At 41.2% G+C, this 14507-nt stretch overlaps 1 protein-coding gene across 1 annotated transcript; it reads right to left on the bottom strand.

The window, feature by feature from the left end:
• Positions 1–313: 313 nt before the first annotated feature.
• Positions 314–13631, bottom strand: rorca (RAR-related orphan receptor C a). The gene is made up of 10 exons (XM_074668772.1): positions 13303–13631; positions 7566–7651; positions 7260–7401; positions 6663–7103; positions 6436–6557; positions 5822–5954; positions 4719–4826; positions 4462–4572; positions 3578–3690; positions 314–3447 (listed from the first exon to the last, which is right to left on the bottom strand). The coding sequence occupies exons 1-10, from the start codon at positions 13307–13309 to the stop codon at positions 3286–3288; spliced, it is 1425 nt and encodes a 474-aa protein (XP_074524873.1). The 5' UTR covers positions 13310–13631; the 3' UTR covers positions 314–3285.
• Positions 13632–14507: the final 876 nt, after the last annotated feature.

The following is a 14507-nucleotide window of genomic DNA, read 5'->3' as shown; positions in this document are numbered from 1 at the left end:
CCCTTAAGTTGAAATAATAAAAAAACACAAAAAACAATTTTTTAACTGTAAAAAGAACTTTTATTACATTCTTAAATCCACATATTGTATCACCATTGTGCAATAACACCTTACAGTGTTAAAACCTCTCGGGCTTTATATCCATGACATATCATAAATTATTTTTTTTATTAAAATCTATATTGATTCATTAATAATAATCTTAAAATAGCATAAACATATCATAAACAGAAGGATCATGACAAAAGAGAAACTTTTAGGGAGACATTGTTAAAAACGCTCTTTAAAAAAATAGAATTACATCTCTCCAAGACAAAAAGGACACTAAACTGATGAGAAAAAAAACAGTACACATGAGGATAAAAATTAAGAAACAAAAGATCACAACAAAACCAACACGAGATTCAGAGATTATAATCCATCTTTTAAATTTATTTAACTATACTTACTTTATCCTATTTTAATCTATGACTCAAACTCCATAAAGTTTTGAAATAATGATATTAGACAGGGGTAAAATCTTTGATACTTCTGAAATCAAACATTCACAAGAACATGAGCTGTACACAGTGATCAAGGTTTTAAGGTCTTCTATGTTGGTGCAAGGTGTCCTGCTAGCGAGACTATCTGCAGACACTGTAGGACAGAGAGCCCAGCTATCTCCCTGAGTAACTCTAGACGGAAATGTTAGTGCAGATCTTCAGCGCTGCCCCCTGGACAGCTTCAGACCAGCAGAACTATAAACAAAGCTGATTCTTTTCAAATCAGCATGTCTAACATTCGAGGACTCGACACACAAAGTATTGCACTTTGTTACAATCTCCAAACGCCATCTGGCTGTGTCAGCTTTTTGCTGGCCTGTGTAGTGGTTGGCTGTTTATTTGGTGCATTATATTTTTAGTTTAATCATCAGTTGTGCTGCGAGGTTAACTGTGCTGGAGTGCTTGTGAAATATTATCTGTAATACATGGCAACAAAGGCCGACCCAACATACTGAGAACAATGGGAAAGACATTATTGCACAATCCCATCATGCCACTGTCTGACGTACCCAAAAAAGGGTAATAACCCTTCATACTGTGTGAGATAATATAGTGTATGGCAAACAGCACTGTCCCAGCAGTGCAAACCTGGCTGACATACTATATAGACACAGACATGAAACATAAGCCATGTGATTGTCTTCAAATGAAAAAGCAATCTGCTATTTTCTTCTGTTATTTCCTCTTTCAAATAACAGCAGAAATGGTTTTTGTTTTGTTTTGAGCAGAAATCCAATGTATCCTCTTACTTTGAAGAGAAAGGTTTTATCTGGACACACCCTCTTGCCCTCATGTGTCTCCAGAGACCTCGCTTCACAAAGATCTGTATCTAAGTAGGTCATTCAGGACCTCAAAGTGTGCACTGCTTTCAAGTGACAGAAAAGCAGTCAAGAAGGAAAGGTAGTAAAGTTCAATCCAGCAGCTAAGCGTGCTTTAGTCGTCTGTCCAGTTGGAAAAGCATAGTAAAAGTGTATTTGAATGTTATCACTGGCCTTCAAATATCACCAATAACTGTTATATATATATTTTTAAGAAACTCTCCAGCATAGATGCATAAATACTAACTCAGGGGGGTAGCTGACGGCTCTGTCAACCCTTTTCTGTGCCCCGTAGTGTTTGAAGAGGGTGAGGTAGTAAGGGAGCAGGGGGAAAGGGAACAGAGGATTTAACACTCCAGTCAGAACACCAAGGCCGCCTGTGGCAGCACAGCCCGTCTGACCCTGAAGCAGTGAAAGTTGGCGCATGCAGTAAATCCCCTCTAACTGATGTGTAAGCAGCTTAAACAACACCAGCACCCACCTGTCCATTTTATATTCTTTGCCCCTCATTCAGCCACACAGGTGTTAAAGTTTCAACATTAAAATTTCTGTTAATCTCTTTTGCTTTTACTCCATAAGTAATTTGCAGTTGCTGGTTGAGATGCTGCTGGATGCTTTGAGAAATGGCACTTTTCTGCGAGGGAGCTTAGGCGCACAAGAGAGCAGACGCTGTAACCCGACAGGGGTCAGCATGCCTACAAGCTCCTTGTTCATGCAACTGTGTTATAATGAGAAGGTGTATTGAGCTTTTTTGAGTGTATTCAAAAACATTTCATAGATGGCAGCAAGAGTGCAAACCCGTAAAATATTGTGCTAAGAGTTCATTATGGATTCTTTTGGGGATATAAGTGCTAAGTTTCAGTGAGTTTCCACTCCTTAAAAATGATCTCCCCTTCCCATCCCAGAACCCAAAGTATGGGCAGGCAGTGTCTGTTAAAGAGACCTGAGCACAAGCAAAGTGTCCCTCTTTCTTTCTAACTCAAAAAGAATTCCCCTCTGTTCTCATCTGAAATAATATACCAATGTTTTTATGCTGTATGTATTGTAGGAGAGTAACTTCTGAGATTGCTCTGAGATTCTCCTGCTCTCACTCTAAGTGGCATGTTAAGGAAGAGGGAATAAGGACTGAGGTCACTGATTGCATTAAAAAAAAGAGCCCACCTACATCTGTGTGCGAGGGTGTGCCAGTAAAAAATAGACAAAGATCAGGATAAGTGCTAAGTTTTCTGCACTGTGTGCGAGATTTTGTAGGTGCATGGTGGCAGACACTCAGGAGTGTTTCCCACATGATTCACATAGTTTGAAAAAACCTGTCTGTTTGAGAGTTTGATCATGGTCCCTTTACACAGTTTGTTCATTTGTTACAAAACTGCAAAATATGGGCGCTACCAAAGAGATTGAAAGAAACAAGAATATATAACTAGACTGACAACTGAAACAGGCATCATTACTGCAAATCTCCACAAAGTGGCTGAGGGTTGAAGTATGTACATTCTATAACAAGCCTAGGGCTGTGCTGAGCGGTTAAAGGAAAAAGGGTTACATTCAACAATAGCTTACAGGAACTGTGAGAACCGTGTCAAATTTATAAAAGAAAGGAATCCAAGTTAGGAGGGGTTAAAGTCTCCTTGTAGAAAAATATTTTTGTTTTGCAAATACAAATTATGCACGCTACTATCAAGAAATTTCTGTTATAAAGAGGTAACATGCTCTGAGTAGCCAGCAGCAGTTCCTGTGTTGTTACGATGAAGCTGAACGAACTAGCTTGCAGGGCAGGAGGTGAGAGGAGTGTGTCCTAAAGTGTAGCGTGCAGGATTGTCACTGAGCTGCTGGTTGGTTTTGTCTCAGCTGGTTACCACATTTACGCCTCCCCCTCCCTACACCTCAGTGTCACAATTCAAATCACACTATTTAGCTAAACAGTGCTAGCCCTCTGTGGAGTCTGGAAAGGTGATTTCACTGCCAAAAACTTCTCTATAAAGAGGAGGAAAGGTGTATGCCGTCTCAGGGTGAACCAGGCGGAAAAACTCCAGTTTGTCAATGTGAAGGTTGCAGATGGACTTCATTACGGGGAGCTTGGACACCATCTAGAGGAGGAGGACAGAGGAGCAAGAAGTGTTTAAAGGACAGGAATGAATATAATATAATAAATAATAAAAGGTGTATTAGGTATTGTATCATTTTAGACGTCATCAATAGAGAGTGGTTTCCTTTTACCTTAGCAAGCTTCTCTTCAGGTGCTCCTTCTTTCTGTAGACAGCGCTGCAGAGCCACGTAGACTTTCTCCTGCAGCTTTTGGATCTTCTGCACGTCTGTCAGCCAGGGTCGGTCTGAGAAATTGAAGGGACAGAATGTTTTCATTTGTGTTGTAAGTGTTGTCAGTTTGAAACTCTATTGGTGAGTTATTGGTGTACTAACATGAGAAGACTACAACTGAGCAGAGCATTAGATCTGTTGTTATTTTACATTGGCATTTTAAATTCTCTTCTCCTTTTTGATTATTTCAGTGTTTTGTAACTCTTTAAATTATTTTGATTTTCTTCAAAGCAGTCTCTGGCTACATAACATATAAAAATAGTTTGTTGGGTTATTAAACTGGGCGGGACTGTTTTCACAACTGGTTCTTGTTGGAAATTTATAACCCTTCATTATGCTATTTAAAAAGGCTGCCAATTAACACTGCTTTTGTGGTGTCAAACTTGTAATAACTCCGGGTTAACTTATTTCATGCTCTATGGCAATCAGCTGTATACGTGTATTATGTTTGGCTTTGTGACAATGCTTGGATTGCACTATATCATGCAAGAGCACAGAAATGATCCACTCAGGAGTTTGCCACCAGCACCAAGGCATCATGAGAGTTCTGTAACTATTCTGCCAACATGGGTGCAGCATTGTTAATATGGGTGTGTTATTAATTTGTTAAAGGCAATATGCGAATCTAAGGTGCATTACATTTGTGACGGTAGCAGCTGAATGGTTAGACTACTTTTTAATTCTGTTTCATTTAGTATTCAGTGTAGATGGATTCACAAACGAAGGGCTGCTACATTTTGAATAGAGCAGTACAAGAAAACAGGTTGCAGGAACGATTATTTCACCTGGTGAGAGAAGCACAGCAGCACTGAAGAGAGCCATCTCCTCCTCTGACATCTGAATACGGCTCAGGCTTTTAGCTAGATCAAAAACTGCATTCACAAGGTCGTCACAGCCTGAGGGAGGAAGAAAAATAAAAATAAATGGATGACTGTGATGACCTCAATTCAGATAAATGAAAAAAGGAGCTAAAAATCCCCCGCTCTTCCTCTATTGAGTGGAAGTTTCCCTTGAAAGAGAGAAAGTAAACACATTGACTCACCAAGAGCTTTGAACAGCTGAGCGATGGCAAACTTCCCATCAAAGAGCAAAGTGTTGTTGATGGGGTTATAGGCCCGACACATCCTGATCAGAAGAACATCCATGCAACCTAGAGACACACAACAATAAACATCACTTTTAGAAAATAAAAACAAATATACAGAAACATCAAAAATGACTCTACTGTGGTCATGGCAGCTAATACAGTTGCAGAGAAATTGTTTGAACATGTATCTTGGTTTTTCATTGAGAGGACTTGTATCCTAACAGGTGATGATGTGTTGTTGTGGTTTTGATGGTGTTACAGTAACATTGATGACACTTGCAGAAAGGCGTTCCCATTTTGTGTTGACAACCTCTTCTTAGCCTCCGACCACAAACCTGTAATCTTTCCCCACTGTTCAGTGTTTGGCATATTTGAGGGATTATGTGTGGGTGTGGACATTCTTCATTCTCTATTCACATTTAATTAGTCCAAACGAATGCACTGTGTCAAACCTTTGTGTGCATCCCCTTTTCTGCTTGATCTCAGAGAGGAATACACTGCTCAAAGCCATAAATCTACTTTTTCACTGATGTTCTGTTCTGGTTGTCACAGACAAACCATACATCCCAAATATATTGGTAAACAGATCACACTTAGGCCTCGTTTATCCATAACTTGTGACACTTCAAAGCATGTTGACCACTTAAAGTAGCCCAGAGGGGACAGTGTGGTAAAGCCAGGCCAGCCTTTCTACAGAAACAGAACAACTGTGTGATTTTTCAGGTCACCTTACATGCATGTGATTTTTCTGTGAAGTCAGCATTTGGGGGTAATCTACAGCTCATATGATAACAGTTATCTGTGTTACACTTAAAAGTTTGCTCAGTCATAAACATCTCAGCAGTTGTCTTGCTGGAGGCACATCTGTTGTAAGAAAAACAAAACAACAACAGCTCCTGGCCTTTATGTGGTAAAAACATAGTGCAAACAGCTGATTTAGGACTGCAGGGTGTGTGTGTGTGTGTGTGTGTGTGTGTGTGTGTGTGTGTGTGTGTGTGTGTGTGTGTGTGTGTGTGTGTGTGTGTGTGTGTGTGTGTGTTGTGGTGTCTTGCACTGACCTGCTTTGAGGAGGATAATCTGATCGTTTTGACAGAGATCCATGAAGCCAGAGATGCGCTTGGCAAACTCTACCACATACTGGATGGCGTTGGTGATGTGAATGGCACATTGTTGCCACATCACCTCAGCTGACTGTGAGAGAAAAACAACAGACAGGGAGGCTTTTATGAGAACACTAGTCAAGCATCATACACTGAGGCCTGTCTCCTTTTTGCCTGTAACAGCTACAACAATGCAGTTTGAGTGGCTGAATATCAGCACTCCAGGTGGAAAGCTTGTTCTCAACAGATTTCCTGATCCATAATGATCCATATTTTTTAAAAAGTGTCAGTTTAACTTCAAGTTGTTTGTTTTTCAGAGGCATTGACTCTCTTGCCTCAATTAAATCAAAACTCAAAGCCCATCTGTTTCAAGTTGCTTTTTCCTATACCCCTGATTCATTTCAACTTGATGTCAACTTTGTTTGTCTGTTTGGTTTTATTTGTTGCTATTGTGATTGTATTTTTTTAAATGTGCTCTTAATTAACTGTAAAGTGACCCTGAATGCCAAGAGGTGTTTTTAAATAAAATGTATTATTATTATTATTATTATTACTACTATCATTAAGTGTACCTTGGTCTGGTGTAAGCGTGTCTCCTCTGGGCTATACAAGGTCCAGGCCATTCTCTTCAGCTCCTCTGTGCTGTACTGGCTCGTCTCGATATGGGACTTTACCACATTCTGGGTTATACGCTCTGTAGAAAGGGAAAGATTCATTGATTTTTCTTCTTTGTTACAGTTTTCACTCTGGCTCATGAGGATTTTGGGAAAGACTTGAGATCTAAGGAATTGATACGGACCTATCTCAAGCAGGGAGCAGCCTTCAGGCAGTGGGTTGAGGATAGCGTGAGAGAAGAGTCCAGAGTCATGCAACAGCTGATACTCGTGCTTGATGCTGTTGGTTCCGTCTACAAAGTCCAAGTTGGTCTGTTCTGGTGAACTCTGAGAGGATGAGCCACTTCCTGCACTGCCACCCAGCATGTCCAGGCTGCAGTAGTCTCCTCCAGCATCTTCTGGGGTCAGCGGCAGGTCGAAAAGAAGCCCCTCTGGCAGTGTGGTGATGTCATCCAGGTCACTGAGCGCTGTGCTGGAGCCTCTTCTGTAGGCACGGCTGAGGACAACCAAGTCACTGGGCTCCTCCTGGGCAACAACTCCTGCACACTCCTGGGACTGCTGGTGCTTCTGGACTTCTGCGTACAGGCTGTCGCGCTGCTTTTTGGACATTCTGCCAAACTTGACCGCTACAACAGGAGAATGAAGACAAAAATTAAACATTCAAGAAGGTAAGGTCCAGGCCAAACAAGGATTAAATGACTCATTCAGTGTGATAAGAAAAAAAGGGAGACCAAAACTTGAAACTTGAGTTAATTAAATATAGATCAAACGGTTAGACTCACCATCACGGCTCATGCCCAAAGCGAGACACTTCTGTAGCCTACAGTGCTGACAACGGTTACGGTTGGTCCGGTCGATGAGACAGTTCCTCTGTCGTGAGCAGGAGTACATTGCATTATTCTGCTGGCTGCGGCGAAAGAAACCCTGTAGGGTAAGAGACAAACATACAGTTTGAATTAGAGAAAAATAAAAAATCCTCTACATGTTTAAAGGTAAAAAAAAAATAAGGTGAATGAAAAACACTTTGGAACTCTGTGACATCAAATGATTCAAACAGAAATTGGTGAGGGAAATGGGAGTTAGCTCACCTTGCACCCTTCACAGGTGATGACACCATAATGAATCCCTGATGATTTGTCCCCACAGATTTTACAGGGAATCACTTCTATTTGAGCTGGAACGAGAAATAAGAAGGAAAGATGAGAGACATAGAAAAAAATAATTGCACACAGTCAGACATCATTTATCTTCTGACATTTAGGTAAATCATTTCAAAGCTTCAACCATTTCAACTATTACACAATCTCTATCTACATACGCATAAAAACAGCCCTGAGCTATGTGACATGCAAACATACATCTGGCAACAATCCAGTAGGATTGCAAATACAGGGTTTTTTTGCACAACTTCTAGGAACAGCTGACATTTGCTTTTGAGGCCTTCTCTGCAAATATTGTGGATAACACGCCTTTGCCAGATCAAATTAAGTAGGCTGTCTGTAACAGATCAAAACAGTCACGGCTGTGCTTGCTTTGTTTTCCAGTTACTTGGATCACCTGATATACACTAAAAAGCAACTAACACCACGACAGTCAAATCTGTCATCTGCTCATACTGAGGTTTCATCGTGGCTTCCCATGATGAAGGCATGTTAATTCTCTAGGAGTTAGAGGACACAACAAAGTGTCACAAAAAGTGGGTCATGTGATTGACAGAACAAACTGTAAATACGTTGTACACCTTGTTTTCATAGTGGAAGCGTGAGCCTTCTTACCTAGGAACAGCCTGTTCTTTTCATTATGTTGTTTATCTAAGTAGCTGGGCCTCCTCAAGCCCAGAATAGCACGTCAATTGCATTAGCTGAGGCCCAGGGTTATAAAGTTTCACTTCTCTCACTCTCCCTCTGACTCTCCTTCTCCAGGATGAACTCAGTGTCAGCAGGCATTCAAAGTAATACTGTTTTGCTTGTTTTCCATGAAATAGCTGCTGGTTCCTGCGCTGACTGTGTGGAAGATTTGATTTGGTTAGAGCTGCAGGGTGCGCCAAACATTCCCTTAACCACTTTTGTTGGGTCAGACGGGGTATTATTAGATAACCTGCACACCAAAGCAACGGCTTTAACTGGCCATCGCTGCTCTTCAGAAAATTGCTTTTTTCTGAAGTACTTACAACCAACCGTTCATATGAGTCACTCAGAGTGGGGACTGACATGCGTCACACAATGAGGCAAAGCAAAGTGGGCAGCGACTGACATTTCCCCTGAAGTACTTCATCTCCTTCCTCCTACAGAGACAGTCTGTGCAGACCAGGTAACATGTTTGGGTGTTCTGGTTTGGTAGGATTCCTGCTTGCCGACACAACTGAGCAATATAAAGAAATAAATAAAAGGCAATGGAAAAAAAGATCCCTTTCTCCGTTGCTCCCTTTATCGCTCCCCCTCCAGAGCCTCCACCCCGCCCATCAGCCTGTTATATAACCACCGTCTGGCCACATTCCATGAACAACACTCATTCAAAGGTGGTTGTCAAGGCAACAGTGTGACGATCCTCCCTAACCTCTTCGTGCTCCCATTGGCTGCCGAATGGGCGGTATCATCTGTGACTTGCTGCCTCACCTGCCAGTCAGCTGAGCAGCACAGTCAGGCCCAGAGAGCAGGAGCTGCTCCACTGACACAGTTTCCCATTCAGCAAAGGGGAGGTACTTGAGGTGGCAGTCACACAAGGAACACAACCTGATTCTTTGCCTCCTCTCTTTTTTTAAGGTGGAACCAAACTTGGCTTTAGCAAAGGGAAGGAGGAGGCTTTACTTTCTGTGTTGGGAGGAAAACAATGTAGGGTTTGATTACAGTAAGATGGATGACCAGTTGAAACTGGCAGGGCCAAACGGCTCCACTGGAGATTTTACAACTTGTGCAACATCTGGAAATACTTCCAGAAACATCCAGAGCTGTAAAGTGCAGCAAAGAAACAGACATGGCTAATAGTAGCCTAGTGCTCAACTTGTTGTAGCATGTCAAGTATTTGAGTGAAATTTCAGCTGCATATGTGCTCAACCATGACTCTATTTTTACTCTGCCGCAGCGTGTACTGCCCAGAGATTCCTCTGGCTCTTCTTATCTATTACGAAATAAATGTCGCACAATATTTGTTTTGCACAGAAGTGTGTGCTCCTGTGTTCAAGTGAGTACAATCAGAGTGGACTCAGGTAGCAAAAAAAAGTCTGCTCCAGGGACATTTTTTTTTTTTGCATGTTGTTTTACAGAGTAGCCCATACTGACATCACCCTAAATCCCATAAAGGGGCATCTCAGTGAGTCTTTTCTCTCAGAAAAAATGTCCAACTATGTTATGTAACTAAGCTAGACTAGGGGATAGTGACTTTAAATCAGTACTATACCAGAAACTTCTAATTAACATCCAAAAAGATGGAAATCAAGCTTTGTTGTGCAGTGCCAGTGTTGAAATATAAATATTATTAAATATATCAGTGCCATATTATGACCTTATTTTTTAAGATGCATTTTATGTACGGTTGTATATATAAGACTTTTACAGCTTTAGGTCTTCTTTGTGTCACTCAGTCAGTGTGTCAGTCAGTCCCTGACAGTCAGCACTTTTCTCGGAGCTGCTGTAAACCTCCAGTAAGGGGACTTTGCCCTCTCCTCCCAGCTAATCAAACACAGTCCAAGGTCCTATTTGCCCTGCACTTTACTCTTACCCGACATACTGTATGCTTAACCTACATTTTAAGGGGCTTCTGTCTTATAGTGAAAGGCATGGCACAGTCAGGGTTGACCATTAATGTAATAAATAGTTGGATACGTCTCGTCACACATCCTTCCTTCTATTACAGCACTTAAACTCCTTCATACATACTCTCAACACTGATTCTTGTTTTTTTTATCACTCTCCTGATCAAGAAAACAGAGATAATATTACATGGCCTGACACCTCCTACTCTTTCAGAATGCAATGCAAGTATTGGCAATTACTCAGCAGATGCAATCAGCTGAAGTGTTTGCTGGAGCTTGTTGAGTAGTTGAGTACTTTTTGTGTACGCTGAGAAATGTTTCACTAACTAAAAAGATGAACATGAATACTAACTGCCTTTAAGTGGAAATGCACAATATTGTGTTGTGTGTTAAGCAGAAAAAAAGGAAGAAACTGGAAATTCACTCGTTTATATTCCTCAGCTGGTACATATTTTAGATACTTGATGTCTCTCTACTGCTTACATGATACCTCTTCTTCACTCTGTGGTATCACCAGCATCATATAATACATGATGATACAACTATGTCCTGACCGTGTTGTGGATAAAAATGTAAAAATTTCTATTTACGCACCGAATAGAACCAGTTTCTATTGCTTTGTCTGTGAGAGACATTTGCACTAAGAACAACAGCCCCACCACACAGCTTCCATGAAAGCAGGATTCACACCCGGTGCCTCTGTAATCTCTCACCATTGATTAGAGGAGATGGAGTGCATTTACTTGATCATGCAGTGTTTGCAGCACCCATCTGCAAGAATCTAAGCGGGCCTCTGCAGCACAAGCAAATCCAGACTTAGGAATTCAGCTCACAGCAAAACAGTCATTTTAAATGCTCCTCCCCCAGAAGAAACAAATTTTGGAGTGTTCCACAGCAACCACAGTCACCTCAAATTAAAACCTCTTTCAGCTCAGTATCTAGTTGTGCACACGGGCCTATCAGAAATTACTTAACCTAAGAATACTTCAAAACCCTTAAGAGAGACGTGATTTTTATGTTGTGGACATTATTGTGCTGCCGCATGAAATGCGTTGCTTGTGCTTGAAAGACACAAAAGGACACAGATCCACGCTGACATTTTGGCATTCATCTTTTGTCATGACACGAAGGCAAGGGGTAGAGTTGACGCTCTAGATAAGGGGAATGAAATCTTAGCATTCAGTTGTCAGAGAGAAAGGGCACCTTGACACATACTGTAGCTCACTGTGAACTTCCCCAAGGCTGCAAACTCGTCAGATAGAGTCTGAGCAAAGCATTGGCCTTGGGAAGCAAAGACAGCGTGCCTTTTTCTCTTTGCTGCTGCTGCACCTTTGATCTCGTACTAAGTGAGCTGCAGCAGCCTTATGAGGCCTCAGCTCTGCACAATACTGGTGCACTGGAGAATAAAATCTTATTGTGTTCAAGGTTTGTTTATTGTATCATGTTGCATATAACCTGTCTAACCTGTTTATGAAACAGGTGACAAGAATAAGTCATTAGAAAAAGTGCAACAGGTTCACAACTTGTACATTACAAGTCTAAGGTATTAGGATGACACAAAGGCTGGCTGTCAGCTAAAATCTGAACATGACATTATAAATTATATGCATGTCACTGTTTTCTTTTCATAAGAAAATCAGGAAGATAAGCCAGGCTTATCTGACATGACACTCACTCTGGTTGATGTAAGTAACCTTAGCTGGCAGAGGAAACTGAGCTTAACTGAACCCTGCTGTGCTTCATGGTTACGTGTGAGCTTGCTGTGCCCATATCCTGCTTGTCACAGCGGTGTATAGCTTTGAAAACAAAACCGTACAACACATTTTTTTTACTGATTTGTAAAAATGAAGCAAAACTTATACCAGGAATAAAGGATTGGTGCCTTTCATAACTGTTTAACAGAAAACTTGAGGTTCTTTTTGGTAATAAAACTGAAAAAATAAAAAGTTAATCTGGTGATCTGTGGTAATAAAATGCACCTGCCACATGCTTTCAAATCATAAGCTTCAATGCAGATCATATCTACAGTGTTTCAGAGAAGAGCATTCTGCCCCACCAACTGATTTAACTTATCAACAATGTCTCATCAGTAATGACGACAAACCATGCCCTCCCACCCCCAGGCAGGCGCGCACACGCGCGTACACACACGCACACAACTGCTGTAATCCTCAATGACAGAACTAGGTCAATGGAGCACCTCTCTCTCTCTCCGCCATTATGCTGACGGTGAAAACAGCAACACAATAACTGCCCATGAACTATCCGTCAAAGTAAAACACACACACACACACACACACACACACACACACACACACACACACACACACACACACACACACACACACACACACACACACACTTTAACATTAATGACCTAGTGCTTACAGTCACATTAAAACATCATGCGCAACAACGAACAATTCAGCATACGTCATCCTCAAAGGTAGTCAGATCACAAAAAGTGATACTAAAGCCTGCATGCCTTCAATGTGCAGAAAATGAGTTAATTCAACATAAACAATCGCTGCCAGTGGACGTTGGTGCAGGTTGACAGGCTCTGAATCACTCCGCTCACTCCCTCTCCCTCCCCCCTCTCTTCGCTCTTACATAACCAGAGTCGCTCAGCAGTGGAATAAAGTAACACGGCCCTAATGCATTCCTCTCCCCACCGGCAAAAATAAAGAAATGTACTTAATCCCCACAGTTAGTAGACCTATAGAAATACTGGACACACTTTAGCACGTTACTTTACTTTTAAACTGTTTGTGTAAAGGTATAAATAAAGCAGTTTCTTTAAAAATAGCTTTAATACACATGTACAACTCGTGGAGGATGTAAAAACTTTTAAGGGTAACACATTAGACACTACCTGTAAATACAAATTATCACAAAAAAGGTTTGTGTTTCCAAGTCAATGTGGCGTTTATTCACGCGCGCGACTGCAGCCTACGCACTTTGGACTCAGCCTGAAAGCAGTGCTTTCATGAAGCTGTACGCAACTCTAAAGTTATTTACGAACCAAAGTCGAGCGCAAATTCAGACTAATGAAACAATTTCATAAAGAAACTTACCTCTCATGTCGGCGGTGGAGTCTTCTCAACTCTAAGTCATTCAACTCCAGGTGGAAAAAGAGCGAAGAAACACTGAAAGCGACGCGCACGTATTCGCTCCCAACCGGAGCAGCTGAAAACTGTCACAACAGCGAATCCTCATACGGATTTCTGCCTTTTCTTCGCGCGCGCAGACCTCAAACTTAAATAAAAGCAACGCTGGGTTTCAACCAGCTTCTTTCTGTCGGCTCTGCGCAGTCTCAGAGGTGCTGCGGTGACAACACTCTTTAAAATAATAAAGCAGCAGCTCCTTGTCCTCAAGCTCTTTCCTTCTCTGCGGCTAGCTGTAACCTAGTTTCGGCGCGTGGACTACACATGATCCTCACCCCGCGGTCCGCCCGCCTCGTGTCCCGTGAGCTGTCGCGCGCGCCACCCTCCGCGCGCTTTAAGGAGGACTCGCGTGCGTGGGAAAGTGTGGCAGTGTGTCAGTTTAGACTGACAGTCAAACGGCGTGGGAACTGTTTAATAACATGAGCAGAGTTTTATGTAATTGTAGTTCTGCTGACTTTAGTAATGAGCGGCTCAGTTTGTTTTCCCCTACTGCTCCTCCATGAACAAGAGTAGACAAAGGAAGATTTAGTTCATTGAAAAAATCCAAAGATTACAAATGAAAGGCCCTTAGGCATGCTATAATGTAAATATAAATGAAGCTTTCAAAACTTTTGCTGTCTTTGTAGAATTCCACATTGTACACACATTATGACCTGAAGAAGAAACAGACAACTCATTACCTAAGCTTAAACCTTACCTATTAACTATAAATGCAAATCAGAGGTAAAACAACACGAGTACTTATATTTATTTAAAAAGGGGATATCCACACCTCTTTTTATGTGTTTTATTCAACTTTTTTGGCCTCTTAAATGTAAAGTGGCTATTCAGAAAGAAGAAAGATTCTGACAACCAATCTGCTGAGTAACATAAATCATAGCATGGTAGTTACATAAGTAATGGTAAGAGTGACTATGTTGTATAATGTATGGCCAAAATTACCCCGTTCTAGTAAAAACTATTATAATATAATATAATATAATATAATATAATATAATATAATATAATATATACAGAAGTGGCCAAAATTGGTACACCTGACAGGTCTCAAAGTATTGTCTTTTTTTTTTTTTCTTTTTTTTTTTTCCTTTTGCCTCCATAGCATGTTCATGAAA

Source organism: Halichoeres trimaculatus, unplaced genomic scaffold, assembly GCF_033239565.1.
Source record: "Halichoeres trimaculatus isolate MK-OKI-2021-1 unplaced genomic scaffold, fHalTri1.1 fHalTri1_scaffold_4, whole genome shotgun sequence".
In the NCBI taxonomy this organism is placed as follows: domain Eukaryota; kingdom Metazoa; phylum Chordata; class Actinopteri; order Labriformes; family Labridae; genus Halichoeres; species Halichoeres trimaculatus.
The sequence above is the reverse complement of the archived record's forward strand: the minus strand, read 5'-3'. Positions and strand labels throughout refer to the sequence as shown.

Bases quoted from the DNA above. Each gene is read 5' to 3' on its own strand.
- rorca (XM_074668772.1), bottom strand. The intron at 7,104-7,259 runs GTGAGTCTAACC...CTCCTGTTGTAG, and splicing joins TTTGGGCATGAGCCGTGATG to CGGTCAAGTTTGGCAGAATG. The intron at 3,691-4,461 runs GTGAAATAATCG...TCAATTTCTCAG, and splicing joins TGCTGTGCTTCTCTCACCAG to ACCGACCCTGGCTGACAGAC.